The sequence below is a fragment of the Bubalus kerabau genome, chromosome 4 (genome assembly GCF_029407905.1).
Source record: "Bubalus kerabau isolate K-KA32 ecotype Philippines breed swamp buffalo chromosome 4, PCC_UOA_SB_1v2, whole genome shotgun sequence".
NCBI lineage: Eukaryota > Metazoa > Chordata > Mammalia > Artiodactyla > Bovidae > Bubalus > Bubalus kerabau.
In genome coordinates this window covers 861,214-883,226 of record NC_073627.1, presented here as the reverse complement: position 1 = coordinate 883,226, position 22,013 = coordinate 861,214, and the positions used below count along the sequence as shown (strand labels likewise).

General features: G+C 57.2%; 1 protein-coding gene across 1 annotated transcript in view; it reads left to right on the top strand.

The window, feature by feature from the left end:
- Positions 1 to 1,905: 1,905 nt before the first annotated feature.
- The window catches only part of CACNG4 (calcium voltage-gated channel auxiliary subunit gamma 4), a 50,688-nt gene continuing 30,580 nt past the window's right edge, over positions 1,906 to 22,013 (top strand). Inside the window, exon 1 of the mRNA XM_055579796.1 lies at positions 1,906 to 2,125. Within this exon, the coding sequence (XP_055435771.1) occupies positions 1,906 to 2,125 (220 nt within the window). The remainder of the gene's footprint in view (positions 2,126 to 22,013) is intronic.

Below are 22,013 nucleotides of genomic sequence, written 5' to 3'. Positions count from 1 at the left end.
AGAAAAGAGAGTCTTGAGACCCACATGTCTGGGAGCTTCTGAGAAGAGAACCAGCAGTTATCCTTGTGGGTGTTAGGGACAGGTCGGTAACCCTCTTCTGGCCCAGAGCAAGCCGCCCCACACCTAGTGCACACCTTCACACACACCCTGGGCACCAGGTGGCAGGTGAGTGAAAGTGAAATACACATAGATGATTCTTGTCCTCTGAGACTTGGAAGAAGTCAAACACCCAAAGGCAGAGAAGGGACCGACAAATGGTAATTAATGCAACCAGTCTCATCTTGGAATTTCCCCCTATTATTTATATGCTCTATTTTCCCCAATCAGAATGTCATTTTCCAGGGGGCAGGAAATATTTCTTGATTAAACACGTATCATGTATCTCAGACTTGGGAAAGGCTCATAGTCTCATGGAAGAGAGACCAGTAATTCCAGCATGGGGTAATTAACTTTCTTTGGGTCGTAGGGGCCACGGAAAGTGGAAAAAGAGGGTGAAATCTGCATCTTCCAGGAAGAGAGCCGTTCTCCATAGACCTTCCTGGGGTCCAGGGCTGCTTCCTACAGAATGCTGCTTCCCACAGGATGCAGGGCAGTGAAGAGGACCACATGGGCTCTGGGAGGGGAGGAAGCAGAGACAGGTTGGACATTCAGATGCTGGCCCCCAAGGGCTTCCTGGAGGGAAGAGTTCCGACCTGGGTCTTAATGGAGGAGGAGCTTTGCGGGTTCTGGAGAAGGGAGCTTGTCCAGGTTGGAATCCTGCCAGCAGCTAAGGCAATTAAGTGAAGTCAGCAGGGCCTGAGGCAGAGGCTGGCAATAAAGGGAGGAGGTGAGGAAAGCCAGTTAAGCTCGAGTAGAGTGAAAGGGAAAAAGAAATAAAGGTATTGAAGGGGGAGCTGGGGAGAGAGGGAGCCAGCAGTGGGTGGAGATGTTTGAATCCAGCACAAACGGGGCCCTCTGTACTGGCAGTAAAGGACCGTCAGAAACCAACGGCGGGGGTCACGCAGCTTTCACCACGGCCGCCCCATCCGGCCTCAAACAGGGACCTGGTGTCCCTCCGGAAGGACCTCCGGCTGCCACCTCCCTTCTGCCTTAGCCCCGGAGTCGGGTCCTCCAGACCCTGCCCACTGGGTGCAGGAGCCACCTGGCGGGGGAGGGGGGCGGGGGCCTGGCCCCGGCCTGGCTTGGCCTGGAACACGTCTCCCGGCCGAGACCCACATCTGGTGCTTCTGGAAATCTGACCTGAACTCTCCCACTCCCGCGCTCACGCGTGTACATTCATCGCCAGGTAAAGGAGCCGTTATGTGCATGCGAAGCGGCGGATACAAGAGCGCGCGCACACACACCCCACTATTAAAGAGTCCCCAGGGCCATTTAAGGAAGATGGGGTGTCCTGGGCTGGGAAAGCCGGGAGGCTGGCAATGCCAGTTCCTCGCGCTCCTCCTGGGGACCGGACAGTAGCTCCCTTAGCTCTCGGGATGTGAATGAGCTGGGGAGAGAGGCCGCAGCGAGCGCGGAGAGGCGGGGAGGGGGGCGCGCAGAGCCGGGAGCGCACGCCCGGCGGGGCCGAGGCTCGAGGGGCGGCGCCGAGCGGCGGGGCGCGGGCCGGGAGCGCGGCGGCGGCGGCGGCGCGGAGGGCGCGGGGCGGAGGCGCGGGCCGCGCGGGGAGGGCGGGCCGAGAGGGAGGAGCCCCGGTCGCCGCCGCCAGCCCGCCCGGCGGCCCGCGCAGCCCGCACTCGCCGCCGCGCCTCTGAGTTTGAGCCCCGGCGCGGCCGGAGCGCGCGGCGCGGCGCCGCCCCCCGGGCCTCGGCCCCCAGCCCCGGCGCCCCCGGCGCGGCGCGCAGAGGGAGCAGGGCGGGCGGGCGCGGCGGGCCGGGCCGGCGGGCGGCGGGCTATGAGGCGCCCACCATGGTGCGATGCGACCGCGGGCTGCAGACGCTGCTGACCACGGCCGGAGCCTTCGCCGCCTTCTCGCTCATGGCCATCGCCATCGGCACGGACTACTGGCTCTACTCCAGCGCGCACATCTGCAACGGCACCAACCTGACCATGGACGACGGGCCCCCGCCCCGCCGCACCCGCGGCGACCTCACCCACTCGGGGCTGTGGCGCGTGTGCTGCATCGAAGGTACGGCCGGCCCGGCCCCCCCCCCCACCCCACCCCGCGCGCGCGCCCAGACACACGCGCGCACACACACACACCCGGCTCCGGGCGCCGGCCAGGAACGGGTGGGCGCGGCACTGGCTCCGCGCGAGACACAAAGGAGCCAGAGCGAGCGGGCGGGTCCCGTCGCGGCCACGGGGGGCCCCCCCAACACACGGATCCCACAAACTCTCCACTGGCACACGCACACCCCCTCGCACATTGACACAATGAAACACACAGAAACTCACGCGCGCGCGCGCAGCCCGAGACCAGAGCGATCCCGAGGGGCCGCGCCGGGGCCCACAGGGGAGGTGGAGGCTGGCGAGGGGGCGGGAGGAGGCTGAGGCTGGGGGGAGCGGACGCAAGAGGAGGGGAGGGAGGAGGGGGAGAGGTTGCTTGGCAACCGGTGTCTGTGCGATTGCTATGGGAACTGGCCATTCTGGGGCGGGGCCGGCCGGGGGCGGGGAGCGCGAGGGCCGCTCCGAGATCGCTCCGGGCCCCGCCGAGGGGTGGGAGTAGGGGCTGGGCGCCGAGGGGGTCTGGGAGACCCGGGTCTCCCAAGCCTGATGTCTGCCGAGACCTTGCTCCGCCATGTACTCTTCCCGGGGCTGCTGGCCGCTCCTGCCGGCTCGATGGGGAGGCGAGTGGATGGGGAGCGTCACCAAGTCCCCCCGAGCAGGTCCCGAGGCCGGGGTCTGCAATTACCCGCGGACCAGGGGCGGCCTGGAGGGGCGTGGCCGCCGGGCGGGGCAGGAGGGACGCGACGCTGCGCTCCCAGGTGCGCGGCGGGCAAGCTAGTAGGTGTTGTAAGGATGGATGCCTCCGGGGGCCCGGACTGGGTGCCCCCGGGCAGTGGAGACCGCTCGCTCCGGGGGACCCCGCCAATGGCGCCGTGCGCCGGAGCTGAGCGCCTCCCGCCGGCCCTGCTGCGGAGCTTGCACTAACAGGTGGCCGTCGGGCGGCGGGGTCCCAGCCGGGTTGTGGACGGTCCCCGCTTGGTCTGGGCTTTCAGGTCGGAAAAGGGGTGAGGAGCTGGGGGAGGGTTCCTCCCCACGATCCTCGAACAGTCTCCTCTTTCTTCCTGGTAACCTTCCCGTGTGTTCGCTCCGCCCTCGGGGGGTCGGGAAGTTCGCCTTCAGCCCTACTTCTGCCTGCGGCCCCAGCCCCTCAGCCCCGGCGCAGAGTCCGGCATGGCTGGGACTTCGTGGAGGAGCGCGGAGCTCGGGAAGAGGTGGCCCTTCTTCTGGCTTTGGGGTCGTGGTCACGGAGGCCGCGTAGAGAAGGGCGGCCAGGTGAGGCGGCCTTGCACCTCCGCATCCTGCCTGTTCTCGCCTGGAATCCCGCCCCCCTCTCCCTCTTCCTCTGCCCCGCACAGCCTCCCCACCACACACATCCCCTTCCAGCCCAGGCTGCTTTGCCCTTTGAGCCTGAAGCTTATTGCCAAGGCCGAGTGGAGTCTTCTGAGAGCAGGAATGTGCAATCAATAGTTTGGGAAACAGCCCCGGAAAAGCCCCAGAAGGATCTGTGGGCTCACGATGACACCCCCTCCTTTCTTTTGAAAAACATCATTCCTGGGGTGCAGTTGATCAGATCGCGAACACCTACTCCTCTCATCTGGAGGACGCACCCACGTCACTCCCCGCCACAGCACCTGAGTTAGACACAGAAGGAGGCTGCCGGCCCCGAGCTCTAACTCACAGGCTCTGCTGGGCGCTGGGTATGTACATGATCCTGTTAAGCCATCCCCCGGTCGTCACCCACACCCACGCATTGACCCCAGGCCTTCCAGTTTTCCTGTCATAAACTGGAACTCGCTTCTCCACACCGGCAAGCCTGGCCTCTACAGACTGGCTCGCATGCTCCTTTATTAATTTCTCATCCTAATTAGGATTGATGCTGCACTTAGCATCTTGCCAGCTGCCTCGAGCCGTTTGCACTCGATGTTCATCAAGAGAGCCCCAAGCTGATCTGGGCAGCTGGCTCCACTGGCAGAGGGAGGGTGGGGTGTTGCCATCTGGGGGACTTTACTGAAAGAGCGGGGCTGCCTCTGTCACCACCAGGAGCTCAGGGGTTCTGGGGGCCAAACCAGCCCACCCCCAAGGGCCAGGACATCCTTGGACCCACCCAGGGCTGGGAGGGCTGGTTCAGGATTCCTCGGTGTGCTCAAATCATCCTGACAGTCCATCAGCCCGGGCGAAAACTGACAGCTTATCTTCTAAAAGCACTTCGTAGAATCCAACAGCCTCTGCCTCCTATGACCCCCCAACACCCTGCCAGCAAGCATTCAGGCTGAGACCCCGCTGGCACTCCCTGGGGACGTGGTCTCCTCAATATTGGCTTGTTTGGGTACAGGGCATTATTTCCACCTGCTTTCTAGCCAAGTTCCCCAAAGGGTTACATGGGGGGAAATGAAAAGCTCAAAGCTCTAAGCTGAAACTGAAGAATGGCTGCAGCAGGTAGCTAATAAAGCGCCAGTGGTGAGTGTAGGGCTCTGGAGGGTTTGCTGACATCTCCCAAGCAGCAGGTCAGCGCCCTGGTTGTTTCCCGTGGATGGTGGTGTGGGCAGGAGCGCCCCGCCCTCAGTTCCTCAGGCGTCCTTGCCGTCTGGCAGGACCGTGTGCAGAACACCGCTACTCCCACCTCACCACGCAGCCATCCCCTCTTCCGCCCCCAAAGCCTGGGCTCCCCACGGCCCCGTGTTAGGCAAGCGTCCCAGTCCTCTCGTGCACGTTGTGCGTGTTCCCGCACAGCACACTCGGCACAGCCGTGAGGGTGCTGTCTGCAGGGAGGAGCAGGTGTGCCGAGAGGCACCAGGTAGGAGCCTTTGTCTCACTGCAGAGCTCTTCCTACCGCGTCATCCTGCCCTTCTCCAAACTTCTTCTGGGTTCCCATTAAAAATAGAACCAAGCACCTTCCAGGCGGCACCGTGGTAAAGACTCTGCCTGCCATTCCAGGAGTCATAGGAGACGAGGGTTCGATCCCTGGGTCAGGAAGATCCCCTGGAGAAGGAAATGGCAACCCACTCCAGTATTCTCGCCTGGGAGATGCCATGGACAGAGGCGTCTGGTGGCTACAGTCCATGGGGTCGCAGAGAGTCAGACACGACTGAGCACACACGTACACGTGACTACCTAGCGGAGGAGCCCAGCTCTGAGACTGGCTTGTGGCAGCATGAAAGCATTTGGAAGTGAGAATGTTCAACTGACACACACACTGGGTAACACACACACTGTCCCTTCTCTCTCTTCCCACCACATTGGGGACCAGCCTGCTCCCCCCCAGCCAGCCACCCACTCCCTCTGTCCCCTAGACCTCCGCCCCCTTCCTTCTTTGTGTCTTTGCTCTCAGCCCAGCGCTGGGGACGTGGGAAAGGAGTAACAAGTCTTTGTGGGCTTTTCCATAAAGCTACCACCACCCCACATTTGTTCAGTCTCTAGTGCATCCTGGAATCAGATGAGGTGTATAAGAGAAACAAGCATTCCTGAGTGTGTGCTATGAGCTTGAGACGGAGTTGGGGGCCTCCTGTAGACTCAGGAAGAGAAGAGGAGACTCTGGTCTCCGAGTGCAGCAGCTCGTGTTGGCAAATCACCTGCGACCACGCTGAGCTGCTGGATGCTGGAGGGACCCAGTCACTGTGGTGCCGTCAGGGGAGCTCCGGGCCGAGAATAAAGGTCCTGGCAGAGTTCAGCGCCCCCGCGTCTGCCAGGTTCCTGTAGCAGGACTGCCCCCAGCACGCCCACAGCACATCTCCAGAGCACAGCCTGGGTGCCGGGGTTGTCCATGCCTGCTTCATGTCAGCTTGTCCCAGGCGCCTGCTGGGGAGGTGGGGAGACCCTGGACCCTGCAACCTTCCCACTCCACCTCAGGCAGCACCTCTCACACCAGGGACCCAGACCTCACTCACCATGCACACTGAGGAAGAGAAGGTGTCAGTACTGCCCCAGGGCAGGGCAGGGGGAGGCCAGCCAGGGAGGACCGCCCAGCGACAACCACCCAGGCCCCGCCGCCCAGGGACGCGCTTCTTGCGTCTGGAACCCTCTCTCGGCGGGTCAGCAGGAAGCCCTGCCTTACACCACGCTGCTGACACGGATCCGCTCAGGGAGGTTTGGATCTGAATACCGTCCTTCGCCCACCCTGCTCCAGGCTCGTCCTGTCTGTTTTGCGTCTGTCTTCTCTTGCGCTGACTCATGGGCAGCCTGTCCAATCAGTACCAGGGGTGTGGGCAGAGAACAGGCTCCCCACAGTGCCCAGCTCTCCAGCTGGACCCCTGGCCCCTCCTGGTCCCCCAGGTTTGCTCGCAAGTCATCACACTGGCCTCCAGGACCCGACATTAGTCTGTGTAACTGCCAGCAACTCTGCAGTGCAAGTCTTCAGGATCTGCCTTTGACAGTGGGGCCGGGAGTGAGGGTTAAGAGGGCCCCAGCCCCTGGGTGTCGGGGTGCCTGCCCACCTCTGGATGTGATTGGAGCTGAACAGGTGGGCCCAACTTTCTACCTGCCGGGGGAACCCTGTGCTTGAACCACACAGATGGGGCCAGGGTGGGGGCTGTTTGAGTCAGCTCGGCTGCCGTCACAGAATGTGGTCAGCAGAACGGCTCAAACTGCAGACAGTGTTTCTTGCAGCTCTGGAGGCTGAAGCCCAAGACCAAGGTGCTGGGCAGCTTGGTGCCCGGTGAGAGCCGCTTCCTGCCTCGCGAGCGGCCACCCCCTCCCATGTCCTCAGAACGGGGAGAGCTCTCTGCTCTGCTCCCTTATCCCGAGGACACTGACACCTTCGTGGGGACCCCACCCTCATGACCTCACGCGTCAGCTCACCACCCAGAGCCCCACCACCGAGTACCCTGGGGGCAGAGCGCCAGCGTGGGTCGGGGGAGGACACAGCCTGCAACGGTGTTCTTCCTTCTCTCCCTGCTCTGTAGCTGGTTGTTCTTGTTCAGTCCTGTCTGACTCTTTGTGCCCCCGTGGACTGCAACACACCAGGCTTCCCTGTCTTTCACCATCTCCCGGAGCTTGCTCAAGCCCATGTCCATTGAGTCGGTGATGCCATCCAACCATGTCATCCTCCGTCACCCCCTCCACTCCTGCCCTCAGTCTTTCCCAGCATCGGGGGCTTTTCCAGTGAGTCATTTCCTCCCGCCAGGCGCCTGCTCTCTAGTCACCCGGGTGGGCCCTGGCAGCCCTTCTTATGCCTGCCTCCCCTTCACGCCCTGCTCCATCTCTCATCCTCCTCTGTCCTTCACTCCTTTCTCTTTTCTTATAAGAAAAGCCCAGCTGGAGCCGGCTGACTTAGAGAAGACGAGCTGGGGTTCCTGGTGAACCCCGGCCCGACTTAACGGTCTCACTGCAGACCTGGCTTTGGAGGCGCTCCCTGGCAGGGGCTTCAGAAAGGCTCAAGAGAAAATTAAGCACCCTTTAAAATGAATCTCCAGTGTCCATCCGGATGGCCAGGACTCTGGGGACTTCGAGGACATAGTAACAGAAGCCCAGAGTAGGAAGCAACCTCAGGTCATCAGATCCAGGGTGTCAGAGAGCCTGGCAGCCTCTGTCTCCTCATCTGGAAGTGGCTGATCTGGAACGTTCCTCCCACCTTTGACCTTCTGCCACTCGAGCCCCAGAGAGCCCCACCCACAGCCTGCGGGCTCCGCGTGGCCTCGATGTGAGCCCGCAGGAAGCTGGCTCTCCAGGTGGAAAGCCTTTGAGACAACTTAGTTCAGTGGCTCTCGGCATATATAGGCTTCCCTGGCAGCTCAGATGGTAAAGAAGCTGCCGATGGTGCGGGAGACCCAGGTTCGATCCCTGGGTCGGGAAGATGCCCTGGAGAAGGGCATGGCAGCCCACTCCAGTACTCGTGCCTGGAGAACCCCATGGACAGGGGAGCCTGGCGGGCTACAGTCCGTGGGGTCACAAAGAGTCGGACACGACTGAGCGACTGACATTTGCACTTTCACCACACCTAGAAGGCTGTGCCCCCGGCCTGCCGGCACACCTGTGTCCATGCCTTCGTCCACTCACGCCGCCCCTGCTCACGGAGCAGCTGCTCTGTCGGCGTGTGGGAGCCGCCGTTCTAAAGGGGCAGCTGACACTTCCAGGGACTGACGACTGCTTGATGTAAACAGTGTGTCCGGGCTGCGTGCTTGAGGAGGCCGGGGAGGGTGGCCGCTGGTTGGGGGGACGGGAAGGAGCTGTCCGAGAAGGGCTGGAGGGGGCGCTTCCAGGAGGAGACAGGCGAGGCCGAGGCAGGAGGGAGCCTGGGGGGTGGAGGGGCCTGAGGACCCCCTGAGCCGCTTGTTCTTCACTGTGAGGCCTTGTGAGTGTGGATCGTTCAGCAGCCTCTCTGGCTTGACTGACTGGAAGCCACTTACCAAGCCACCCACCAAACTGTGACAACCAAACTGTCTGCAGACTTTGCCAGACGTCTCCTGGGCGACGGGGAGAGGAGCAAGCAGAATTGCCCCCGTGGACATCTCTGCTCGAAGGGAGGAGTCATTTAGGTTCAGGGCAGGAGCATACCTGATGCCCGGTACCTGATAGGAACTCCACTATTTCTCTTTTCTTCACGAAAACATGTGGAGCGTCAGTTGGGGGCAGAGAGCATCTCTGCTGGGGTCAGCCTGGAGTCTGCTTTAGGTGATGGGAGGCGTGAATGGTACCTGGCCCCATTCCCTTTGATGAGTGATGAATTGCAGGTGGGCCAGTCACCTGCCTGGGGGCGTGGCTGGTGTGGCCGGCTCCCTCCACTCTGCAAGCAAAGGAGAGAGAGACTGGAGAGGGCAGGGGCCTTGCTCGAGGTCACACAGCTCGTTAGTGACGGAGCCGGAGCAGAAGCAGGTGGGAGCTGCCTGGTCAGGGCTCCGTCTGCCCAGCCTCACCCAGAGGCCGGCCCCTGCCTGGGCACCCGGAAGGGTGAAGGAACCTTACTCCCTCTGGGCCTTTCTCTGCCAACCTGCTCCTTGGCATCTTGAAGGCCCTTGAGGAGTCAGAATGGGGCTGGGGTCCACATGGAGCCCCTCATGGAGCTCCAGGGTCTTTGTAGAGCAGACAGCATGTGTGTGCTCAGCCGTGTCTGACTCTTTGCGACCCCATGACAGTAGCCCCCAGTCTCCTCTGTCCATGGGATTCTCCAGGAAAGAATACTGGAGTGGGTTGCCATTTCCTCCTCCAGGGGATCTTCCTGACCCAGGGATCGAACCCACATCTCCTGCGTCTCGCAGGCAGATTCTTTACCACTGCACCACCTTGCCTTCCCCTTATTTCCTCAAACTTGGAAGTTTTCCCCAGAAAAAATAAGTCACCCAGCCTTTTCAGCTGAGCTGAGTGGGGCCCCAGGTTGGCTCACTGGCCTCCAGGGTCTAGGAATGAAAGAAGCTGAGCATCCCTGGGATGTTCAGGCCCGTGTTTCATGCCCTCAGAGGCAGAACCACACTGAATGGCTTCTGTGAACCATGAAATCAGAACCCAAGGGCCCTCAATTAAGAGCTGAAATAGGGTCTAGCTCCAAGGCCGCACCCAGGGGGTGATGGCAGGCACCCAGGCCACGTGTCCCCCCTCCTGTTTCCTGGCGGGCACCGAGGCTGCAGCCGGGAACTCCAGTGTTATGGGAAAGGGGCTGGACAGAGGAGGACGGGGGGCTGGCTATGGAAGCATCAGGCGGGCGTCGGCAGGCCTGTGCCCGGGCCAGTGCTGCCGCCAGCATCTGGAGGGCTCGGCTGTCAGGTGGCAAGCGATACCCTTCTTTCCCTCCCTCCCCCTCCCTCTTCCTCCCCTCCCTCTATCCCCCTCCATCCCCCCTCCCCCCTCACTCCTCCCCCCTCCCCTCCCCCCTCCCCTCCATCCTCTCTACCTCTGTCTCCCTCTTTCCTCCCCCCTCCCTCCATCTTTTCTTCCTCTTCTTCCTTCCATCCTCCCGTGTCCTCCCCTCCACTCCCCTGGGTTGTGTGACTCTCCAATGAGAGGTCACTTGGGGACTGCTCTGCTCCACGGAGGCCCTGCAGAAGGTCCAGGATTTCAGGCTCATTTTCTTGGAAACACTTGGCTTGGCCTTTTTTCACCCTGACACTCAGCGAGGACTGGCATGCTGGTGGCAGCCTCGTCCTCGGACACGCTCCTGCGTGTTCCCACCTCCAGAGTCAGCCGGCCCCTCTCCCACCCACTCAGTCACTGGTGCTCAGGAAGCACTGGTGACCTGCTCTGTGCTCAGCCCAGGGCCGGCCACCGTAGAGATGAGGTCAGACCCCTTCCCCGCCACATCCCCACCAGGTTCCTCACAGCCCCCAGCTGGCTCCCAGCCTCTGTCATTTCTCGTCTGGGTTCCCCAAGGAGAGTGCTGACCAGCCTGCCTGCCCCTGTGTGAGCCCTTCTCCACATGCAGCCAGGAAGACCTTGTAAGAATATAAACCAGATCACATCACCCCCAGCTCGATGGCCATCGATGGGACGACGTCAGGCTCGTTCCCCAATCTGTAAAGCCCCAGACACCTAACAGCTCCCAGCAGGGGCTTCACCCTCAGGAAGACTCAGGGCAGGTGATCTCTGAACCAAGTCCGCGTGATGCTTAATAGGAAGGCTGGGGGGTGGGGAGGGAGTCAGAGAGAGCTGCATTTGAACCCTGCTCTACTTCAGCTCTGTGACCTTGGGCAAGTTGCTTGGCTTCCCTGAGCCTCCGTTTTCTCGTCTGTAAAATGGAGTTACAGCAGTCAACATCCCCAGGCAGTGGAGCCATTCCCTAAGACACAGAAGCAAGGAGGACTGCCCTAGGGTCGGGGACAGGAGGCTTCTGGTGGGCTGGTCAGAGGGCTTCCGCTCCCTGACACAGGGCAGGGGCGTGGGGACCAGGGGGCGGGGCATCCGCCATCCATCACCGAGGGATGCTGGCAGGGGCTTCCCTGTGACAGGATGTCAGGCCGTGACTGCTGACCCACCGCCTCCAGTTCTGCAGCGGGACAGAGAGCAGTGGGATCTTTGTATTTTCTGAACCAAAGTTCTAGATAAAATAGCAGAGCACAGGTTTCTCATGTGGTTTTATGTGCGTGAAGCGGTATACGAAGTGTTCTTGGATCCTGAAATGCTGGCAGTCTTAGATTTGGGCGGGCAGAGATGGTGGAGTAGGAGGGGGCACAACCCAGAACATTTTACATCAAGACTGGCCTGGAAAGACCCCAGGCCCCAGTAACAGGCCATCACCAGTGGAACATTCTCGGTCATTTTTGAAGAGGAGAACCCACATTTTCACTTTGCACTGGATGCCCCCTCCACCCCCCAGATTACTGGTGGGAGAAGGTGGGGCAGGGGAGATGGGCTCTGAGGCTTCAGGGAGGCGGTGGCTGGCCTGCAGGGCAGGGGAGGCTGGAGCCGCCGCTCCTGTTCTCCCCTGGCCCCACGAATGCAGGGCCGGGCGCTTCCTCAGAGAGTGAAGTGTGCACCCTGGGCCGTCACGGGGCCCCTGCTGAGGCCTGGCCTTGTGCTGGGCTCGGTGGGTACCGCATGGCCCGGGAGCTTGCTGTCTGGTCCTGGGGACCCGCAGGAGGAGAGGACGCGGCGAGGACAGAGCCTCAGAACACACCCAACGGCAGGGCCGCCTCCTGTGCTTCTGCAAAGGCCTGTCTCAGGGTTGTCAGGAGGATAGATGGGAAACACACAGGGCTCTGCACACACCTGCCTCACGGTAGATTTGAGATTTCTAGCAGCTGAGCGGCTCCTTGGAGGACGTGCTGGTGGATGTGAGGTGCGGGGCCCAGAGTGAGTCAGGGTTTGAGTTCAGCTCTGCCTCCCAGTGGCGGCGAGCCCTGCGACCAGTCATTGCCTTCTCTCTGAGCCTCAGTTGCTTACTCTGTAAAATGGGTACATTAACAACACCTACTGGGCAGATCTGCTGGCAGGAGCTGAGTGGAGACATTGGTGCTTGGGTGTGGCCCAACGCCCAGAGACCGCCCTGCACAAGGAGCTATGGGGGGGCCCCATGAGGGTGGGTCTGGAGGCGGGAGCCCGGCTCATCTCCAGCCCCCAGACCACACCGCAAGCTGGGAGGAGACCGTGGCTCCCCAAAGACTCCCTGGGGACATCTCAGGACACCCAGGCTTCCTTCCAAGGGCCGGGCAGTCCAGCCAAGGCCGTGTCACCAGCTCGTCTGGCCGTGCGGTGGGAGGGGGACACCCCACACTTGCTTCCGGACGATAACAAGCTCACATTGAGGGCTGGCTCCCCGGGGTGAGCGTGCCGTCCCCGCTCTCATCCGAGCCCTCACCCGAGACATTCTCTCGCTTCAGCAGTTTGGCATGTCATACAAAGGGGCTCTGATTTTTCCTGATGTCCAACTCCTCTTGCATGAAAAATAGCTTTTGTTATCTTTCTGCCCACGGATTCCTGCATGTGAGTCGAGGCCAGATGCCTGGGGCTGGAGCTTCCCCACGGGCTTAACCATTTGGAGGGCCTTCCCTCTCCCACCTTGGCGGCCCCTTGTCACCCACGGCCATGGCCCTGGCGGTCTACTTCTCGGGGCGTTGCCTGCTGGCCCCTGGCCTGCCCCCCACCACTGGCAGCGCCCCCTCCCACTCGGTGTTGCTCTGCTACGTGGCCCCAGGTCCTTGTTTGGGTTCTTCACCACCCCCATCACCCCGTCCTCCAAACCTGCTCCTCGGTTCCTGCCCATCTCCCAGCCCGTCCTCCCCCACCCCCACCCGGCTCCCTTTCTTTCTTTCTAACTTGTATTTCTAATTATTTCTCCCTTTCCCTGTCTTGTCTGCCATATTTAAAGCTTACAAGCCCTCTCCCTCTTCCTGTTCAAGGCAGTCTTTTGAAAGTTCTTGAGACATTTACTAGATAAAAATGTATTCTTTTAACTCTGTGATTATTAGGAGGGTTATTAAACATGAGGAGAACTCTATTAAATAGCAAATTGAGTGAGTGAAAAACCCACAGATAGGAAGCCTCTAAAGGTCATCTGTACAAATAGATGTGAATGAGGCTCTTGCTGTTCTGTGAGGTCTGAAAAGAATCTTGGGGAAAAATTCACCAGAATTTTTTTTTAACAATGGTCACCGAAACTCTGAGTGGTTTATCTCATCTCCTGTCTTTTTCTGATTTTCTACCATGTTGGGGGTGCGGATACATAAACATGACACAACTTTGCGAAGCCCCGGGCCAGTCTGCAGCCCCGGGCAGGTGGACGCCCCTGTGTGCCCCTCGGCACCCGGGGTGTCTGCTTTCTTTCTTCGGAAGCATATCCAGGAACAGCCCCAGGCACCCTGCCCAGTCACCTCGCATCAGTGTTTTATTTCAGGTGACCCCTGACTTATAACCAAATCGATTCCTGGATGAAAGCCTTTCAAAGCCATCTACCATCAAATCTTTATTTCCTATAAGCACAATTTGCACACTGGTTTCCATTCCTAGAAATCCACCTCACATAATAGAAGTGCCCCCAGTGACCGCAACGGTAAGTGAAAGGCAAGTAAACCCAGATAGATGCTCGTACAAACTTTTATCGCATATGTAAATACAAGTCCTTAATATAAAAGCTCCACCATGATATCTTCCTTTGGAGGCACTTTCCTGCCTGAGCCAGACTGGCCAAGGTTTCTTTAAATATGAATCCAATGAAGTTTGAACAGAAGATGCTTTTTGTTTTTTCCTGAAAAATCACCTCATGGCAAGTTTAAGCATGCTTCGTTGCACCAAAAAAAAAAACCCACCAAACCTCAAATGCTTTAAAATAAAGAATTCTGTCTCAACATTTTTCCATTGCCGATTCCATTAGTGTAAATTCTTTAGAAAAGGTCTTTCCCTGGGAGATCTTGTGAGGAAGGCAGAGTCCACTGTGACCTGCGCCACCTCCATCCCCCTCCTCCCTGACCCTGCTCTTTATGCCAGCTCGGCCACCAACCCACCAAATGCCAGTCAATGCTGGGGTATCAGCTTCCAGGGGTCCCCGTTGCCAAGTTAATGGTCCTCACTGCTCATTAATGGGAGGAGATGGTGACCCACTCCAGTATTCTTACCTGCAGGACCCCATGGACAGAAGACCCCACAGCTACAGTCCACGGGATCGCAAAGAGTCGGGCACAGAACACACACACTGCTCATTAATGTGGCTTTTAGCCATTAGCAGCCATCGTGGTCAGGATAAAAGTGCCAGTGGACAGTAGGCAGAGAGCAAGGTGCATGTCCAGCCATCTGTGGCCGAGATGGCCAGTACTTGAGCTAGGTATTTCTCAAATCTCATCAGCATCTCTGGGCCTTTCATGGTGATGCCTGTTCCTCCTTGTTCAGTCTTTGCTGGAGCTGAAAACAAAGCCCTCATCTTCAACCTTAAAAGCCCTCATCCTCTCCAAAGGCGCGTGTAGGCCCGCCTTCTAGCTCCCCCTCCCTGGAGGATGGGGAAGGAAATCGACTTGGTTTTCTTGTGTCTTTAAATGGGGTGCTCTCTCTAGCTCATTTCTGGCTGTCAATCAACAAGTCTTTGGAATGTGACCTGTGCAGAGTGCTCTGAAAGGTGCTGGGGCCCAAAGACACGGAGGAGACCCTCCTCTTCTAAGAAGTAGAATGCCGAGACACCCACGAGCAGGAAGGCGGCCAGGCCAGCCCTGCTCAGTCCTAACAGCGCACTTGTGCCCCCCACCTTCCCTGAGTATCCACCCCACACCCTCCAGCTCACTTCTCTGTGTAAGAGCCAAAGCACGAATACTTTTAAAGCAAGAGCAGATGCCTCCTGAGCACTCACGGTGCCCCAAGGGTGCTGTGCATCATCGCAAGTGCTCTCCATGTGTTCGCTCAGCCTCGTAACTGCCACGGTTTCATTCAATAAATTGTCAAACAGTCATAGCTTGAGCTGGTACTTACACGGCCTTTATTGCGTGCCAGGAACTGTCCCAAGCACTGGACAGGCAGACGGATAGATGGACAGACTGGTGTGGTTAGTCCTCGGCAGCCATGGGTGCCTTGCTGTCCCTGCTTCCATTGTGCACATGAGGAGACTGAGGAACAGAGAGGTTAGGCAGCTGCCCTGAGGCCACCGAGCTGGCAGGTGTTGACATCAGGATTCAGGCCCTGCATCTAGCCCCAGGTTCCTCTCCTCATCACTGACCTATGACCTCTGAACCTCTCTTATGCGCGGGTGCCTCGCATAGTCCATTTCTTCCATGCGGCCGCACTCAGGTAATGCCCCTGTGGGCAGCGGCGAGGCCAAGGTGGGCTTCCCCACCAGGACGTAGCCAGCGCTTGGTGTCCGGCTCTTCCGCCACTCGTCCCCAGCTTCTTCTCCAGCCTGGAGCTCACAGCCCCATGACTGCTGCACGTGGGGAGAGCTGTGGGAAGCTCGGGGTCTTGTAAAGACCTCAGACCTGCTGCAGGGACTCTGGGACACAGGGCCTATGCTGACGCTGCTGGGGCTGGGGGGTGAGAGGTGGGGTGTGAAGGCAAAGTGAGACCGTCCCCCCCAGTGCAGCCCGTGGGTGCCGGCTGCTGGCTGTGGGCCAGGCTGTCACGGCGGGCTTCTCGGAAGAGGTGGGGACGGCATCGTGACAGAATAGAGCACGATGCCGGGCCCTGGGTCTGACTCACGCAGCCCGGAAAGGAACGATTCAGCTGTCAGACTGAGGGCGGCTCTTAAGATGGGGTGCTCTCCTCAAAGAAGGTGGAAATTGTTCTGCTCAAGACAACTCCCCGGCGGAGGCAGTAATGTGCACTTCAAACCCCGGAACCCACGTCCGCGGTGGGGGCCACCTGCCAGCCCGCGTTCACACCCAGATTGCGATGGTTGGCGTTCACATGGTGACTCCCGGCTCACAGAAGGCAGATGGAGAAGCAGAGTCTGACCCCGTCTGCCTCCATTCACGTCAAGTTCACGTGCAGGCAGAACTCACCCGGGCGAGGCAAGTCGGTGTGTGGCTTCCTTTGTGGAGCCTCCGGGGCGTGGACGTGGTCTGCACCTCGGTCTGGAGGTGGTCACACTGGTGTGGACATACGCCCGTCAGGCTGTGCCCTTCGGGCTCCTCTCTGTGTGTATCCTCGTAAGCACTGAAAGCAGATGGTGCAGGTCTGGGGTGGCAGGGACCCTCAGGCCCTCGCCCGCCGCACCTGCCTCCGTTGCGCGCCCGCCCCCCACTGGCCTCTATTTTCTTCAGTTCTCGTTCAGCCAGCAAACACTTGCTGGGAATGTGTGTGCTGATGATGCTAAGTTCCGAGGATAGGAGCATTCGTTCATTCATTCATTCGGCTGTTACTTTGGTGCCTGGCCTTGTGGGAATCTGCTCAACCTGCTAAGTGAAAACACCTTCCTGTTTCCGCAAGTTCCAAGCTCAGAGACGCACAGGGTGCCAGGTCCTCCCACTGCCCTGCCTGAGGCAGAGCCTCTCCCGGGACCCTCACAAGGCCCAGGGACCTCCTCGCTCTTGGCCAGGCCACTGTGCCTCTGAGAGGCTGTTTCGTCTCTGCCTGGGGGGCTCTGCCTTGGGGGCTGTGCCCTGGGGGCTCTGTGGGGGGGGCTCTGCCCGAGGAGCTCATGCCACCAGCCCTTGTTCTGCCCATCTGCCCCCCGACGCTCCACCGGTATGTTTTCAAGTTTCTATTCAAATCCAGCAAATGTTCATTGAGAATTTTAAAACCAGCCCCCCAGACTGAATCATGGGCACACAGAGATTCATTTATTTATTCATTCAACAAACATTTTTCGAGAGCCTGCCATTAACCAGGCAGCCTTCGAGGTAGTGGGGAAACTTTCACAGCAGTGAATGAATAAAACAGACGACTCGTGCAGTGTTTATATTGTCACAGGGGAGACACACAGGCATCAAGAAAAACCCGCAGCGTCAGGGTGAAGGCTGAGATGGCAGCGGCTTTGGAGGCCTGGAAGGGGCCAGAAGGCCAGGCTTGTGGGGGCCTCGGAGAGACCATGTCAGGCAGCGGAAACACCAGGTGTCACAGCCCCTCGAGAGTCTGTCCAGGGCCGGACCGGCTGAGCGGGCAGCGGAAGATGAGGCTCAGAGAGGGGACTGTGGCCACCAGTGAGCACTTGGCCCTCTGCTCTGCGGGAGGAGCCCTGGGCGGCTTGGAGCTTTCACCAGGGTTCCAAAGGGTCCCTCTGGCTACTGCATTGAAGACGGCGGAGCCTGCCCTCTGGCGGCTCCTAAGTGGACGGGGCTCTTCTGGGATCCTTCAGTTCACTTCAGTCACTCAGTCGTGTCCGATTCTTTGCGACACCATGGACTGCAGCACACCAGGACTCGCTGTCCATCACGAGCTCCCGGAGCTTACTCAAACTCATGTCCATTGAGTTCGTGATGCCATCAAACCATCTCATCCTCTGTCTCCCCCTTCTCCTCCCACCTTCAATATTTCCCAGCATTAGGGTCTTTTCCAATGAGTCAGTTCTTCACATCAGGTAACCAAGGTATTGGAGTTTCAGCTTCAGCATCACTCCTTCCAATGAATATTCAGGACTGATATCCCTTAGGATTGACTGGCTGGATCTCCTTGCAGTCCAAGGGACTCTCAAAAGTCTTCTCCAACACCACAGTTCAAAAGCATCAATTCTTCGGTGCTCAGCTTTCTTTATAGTCCAACTCTCACATCCATACATGACCACAGGAAAAACCATAGCTTTGACTAGACGGATCTTTGTTGGCAAAATAATGTCTCTGCTTTTTAACATGCTGTCTAGGTTGGTCATAACTTTCCTTCCAAGGAGTAAGCGTCTTTTAATTTCATGGCTGCAGTCACCATCCATAGTAGTTTTGGAGCCCCAAAAAATAAAGTCTGACACTGTTTCCACTGTTTCTCCATCTATTTGCCATGAAGTGATGGGACCAGATGCCATGATCTTAGTTTTCTGAATGTGGAGCTTTAAGCCAACTTTTTCACTCTCTTCTTTCACTTTCATCAAGAGGCTCTTTAGTTCTTCTTCGCTTTCTGCCATAAGAGTGGTGTCATCTGCACATCTGAGGTTATTGCTATTTCTCCCAGCAATCTTGATTCCAGCTTGTGCTTCATCCAGCCCAATGTTTCTCATGATGTACTCTGCATATATGTTAAATAAGCAGGGTGACAATATACAGCCTTGAAGTACTCCTTTCTCGATTTGGAACCAGTCTGTTTTTCCATTTCAGTTCTAACTGTTGCTTCCTGACCTGCATACAGATTTCTCAGGAGGCAGGTCAGGTGGTCTCGTACTCCCATCTCTTTATGGATATTCCACAGTTTATTGTGATCCACACAGTTAAAGGCTTTGGCATAGTCAATGAAGCAGAAGTCGATGTTTTTCTGGAACTCTCTTGCCTTTTCAATGATCCAGCAGATGTTGGCAATTTGATCTCTGGTTGCTCTGTCTTTTCTAAATCCAGCTTGAACATCTGGAAATTCATGGTTCAAGTACTGTTGAAGCCTGGCTTGGAGAATTTTGAGCATTACTTTACTAGCATGTGAGATGAATGCAATTCTGTGGTAGTTTGAACATTCTTTGGCATTGCCTTTCTTTGGGATTGGAATGAAAACTGACCTTTTTCACTCCAGTGGCCACTGCTGAGTTTTCCAAATTTGCTGGCGTACTGAATGTAGCACTTTCACAGCATCATCTTTTAGGATTTGGAATAGCTCAACTGGAATTCTATCACCTCCACTAGCTTTATTTCTAGTGATGCTTCCTACGGTCCACTTGACTTCGCATTCCAGGATGTCTGGCTCTAGGTGAGTGATCACACCATCGTGATTATCTGGGTCATGAAGATCTTTTTTGTACAGTTCTTCTGGGTATTCTTGCCACATCATCTTAGTATCTTCTTCTTCTGTTAGGTGCATACCATTTCTGTCCTTTATCGAGCCCATCTTTGGATGAAATGTTCCCTTGGTATCCCTAATTTTCTTGAAGAGATCTCTAGTCTTCCCCATTCTATTGTTTTCCTCTATTTCTTTGCATTGATCGCTGAGGAAGGCTTTCTTATCTCTCCTTGTTATTCTTTGGAACTCTGCATTCAAATGGGTATAACTTTCCTTTTCTCCTTTGCCTTTCACTTCTCTTCTTTTCACAGATATTTGTAAGGCCTCCTCAGATGGCCATTTTGCCTTTTTGCAATTCTTTTTCTTGAGGATAATCTTGATCACTGCCTCCTGTACAATGTCATGAACCTCCGTCTGTAGTTCTTTAGGCACTCTGTCTATCAGATCTAAACCCTTGACTCTATTTGTCACTTCCTGTGTATAATCGTAAGGGATTTGATTTAGGCCATACCTGAATGGTCTAGTGGTTTTCCCTACTTTCTTCGATTTCAATCTGAATTTGGCAATAAGGAGTTCATGATCTGAGCCACAGTCAGCTCCTGGTCTTGTTTTTGCTGACTGTATAGAGCTTCTCCATCTTTGGCTGCAAAGAATATAATCAATCTGATTTTGGTGTTGACCATCTGGTGATGTCCATGTATAGAGTCTTCTCTTGTGTTGTTGGAAGAGGGTGTTTATTATGACCAGTGTGTTCTCTTGGCAAAACTCTATTAGCCTTTGCCCTACTTCATTCTGTACTCCAAGGCCAAATTTGCCTGTTACTCCAGGTGTTTCTTGACTTCCTACTTTTGCATTCCAGTCCCCTATAATGAAAAAGACATCTTTTTTGGGTGTCAGTTCTATAAGGTCTTATAGGTCTTCATAGAACCGTTCAACTTCAGCTTCTACAGCATTACTGGTCAGCGCACAGACTTGGATTACCATGATATTGAATGGTTTGCCTTGGGAATGAACAGAGATCATTCTGTCATTTTTGAGATTGCATCCAAGTACTGCATTTCAGACTCTCTTGTTGACTATGATGGCCACTCCATTTCTTCTAAAGGATTCTTGCCCACAGTAGTAGGTATACTGGGACCCTTAGTTAAGAGAAACTTGTCATGGTGCTCTTGATTCCCGAGAGAAGTCAGGGAAGGCTTCCCAGAGGTGGTGACATTTTCTCTGCATCTTGCAGAACATGCAGGTGTCTCCAGGCAGGGGGGTTGAACACGCAGAGTCACACGTCTTCATTCATTCACACATTCATTCACTCATCTATTCATTTTTTATTCATTCAGAGGACATTGTATTAAGCACCGGGGTTAAAAAACAGAATCCAGCCCTGATCCTTGATGAAGTCAGTGTCCAGTAAGGAGAAGGGAGACAGAAGGAAGCCAGATCCATGACACTTCCCTGAGGCAATGCGACAGTATATGCAGGGCCAGGGAGCTGCAGCCACCAGGAGCCGGGAGCGGGGTGGGGCCCTTCCAGGCACAGGAGTCTTTCTAGACAACAGGTCTGCTGAGCCACCATTGAAAGGTGAGCATGAGTCTTTTAAGAAACAGGAGGGAGAAGAGTTTGGAGCAGACAGGGGCCCGGGCACAGGTCTGAGGCCATGTGCCTCATGCCCCTTGTCCTGAGCGGGCACCGCAGAGGCGTGGGACATAGCGAGTTCTGGAATGCCGAGACATTCGGGTCTGCTGACACAGGAGGAGGCCCAGGAGCCGGGCAGGCCAGCAGCTAGGGTCCTTCAAACACGCAGATCAGGGGCTGCACTCAGTCCTCAGCCAGAGTTCCTAGTGGAGGGTTTCAATGGGGGGAGTCCAGATTCTGCGACTCTACAGCTGAGGACAGGGTGGAGGGGGCTGGGCTGGGGGCAGCAGACCCGTTAATACACACGGGAAGAGTCCAGACCAGGAGAGCTGAGCCCTGAAGAGGATGGGGTGGAGAGGATGCAGGTGAGGCCCATCCTGCAGATGGATGGATGGGGGGAGCCCATCATGGGGTGACAGGTGGATGGTGTGCCCCCAAGTGAGAGGGACACTGGGAGCCTGTGAGCCGAACCTTGAGGAGCCTGCAGCCTCTTGTACAAAGCATCCATGTGTTCATAGAGACAGGAAGCGGATCAGTGGTTTCCAGGGGCTGGGAGCAGAGGGGAGTGGATACAAGGTTTCTGTTTGGGGTGATGGACATGTTCTGGAATTAGGAGCCAGGGGCTTGGAAAGAGTAGGTAACATGCCTGCAGACAGAGCTGAAGTGAGTAAGATGAGATTTGCCCCAAAGCTTGTGTTGTTTCCATATGGAGTTCACATGGAGGTTTCTTTTGGACAAGTTATTTAAGATCTCTGAGACTCATTTTCTCATCTACAAAATGGATTCAATAATCAACCCCATCTCTACCCATGTGAGAATTCATGTGACATGTACAAGGGCCGCCTGGTACATGTACTGGTACATTCTAAGTGCCTAATCGTCCTCTTTCCTCTGCCGGTCACGGTCCAGGACGACAGAAACCACTGTGTGTCTTTAGAGGAAATATAGCAGAGGGAGTCGATGTCAGGTGACAGAAGAGCCAAGGCGCCAACGAGCACCCCGGGGTGAGTAACTGCAGAGAGCCCAGCCGTCCATGCGGTGGAGAGAAAGCCGGAGGGCGTGGCGTCACCAGAGGCCAGGGAGAAGCAGACTGGCAACTAACCCTGAGTGCATATGCATTGTGGGCATACCTCCCTACTGTGTGCACGGGGTACTTGCAGCTGCACACAGTGGGGCCGCAGAGCCACAGGCCCAGCTGGACACAGCCTGACCACGTGAGTCCCCGCGTCCCAGCATCTGGAGCCCTGGGTCAGCATGTGGACGGCGTCTGCCTGCAGCCCGTGGGCCCTCACGGCAACGGAAGTGCCACCCTGGGCGCAGGCCCAGAGCTCAGAGCCGCCTTCACGGGCCTGTGACTCGGCCAGGCTGGTCATCTGAGCCACTGGATGCGTGCAACCTGCTGCTGTGAACTGCCCTCTGAGCAAGAGGACGTGCAGCCACGGAAAGGGGAGGAGGCGGCCAGAGCCTGCAGCCTGGCCTCTCTTTGAAGGGACGAGGCAGTCTTTCTGTTTCCCTCAGAAGCCCAGTTCCCCCAG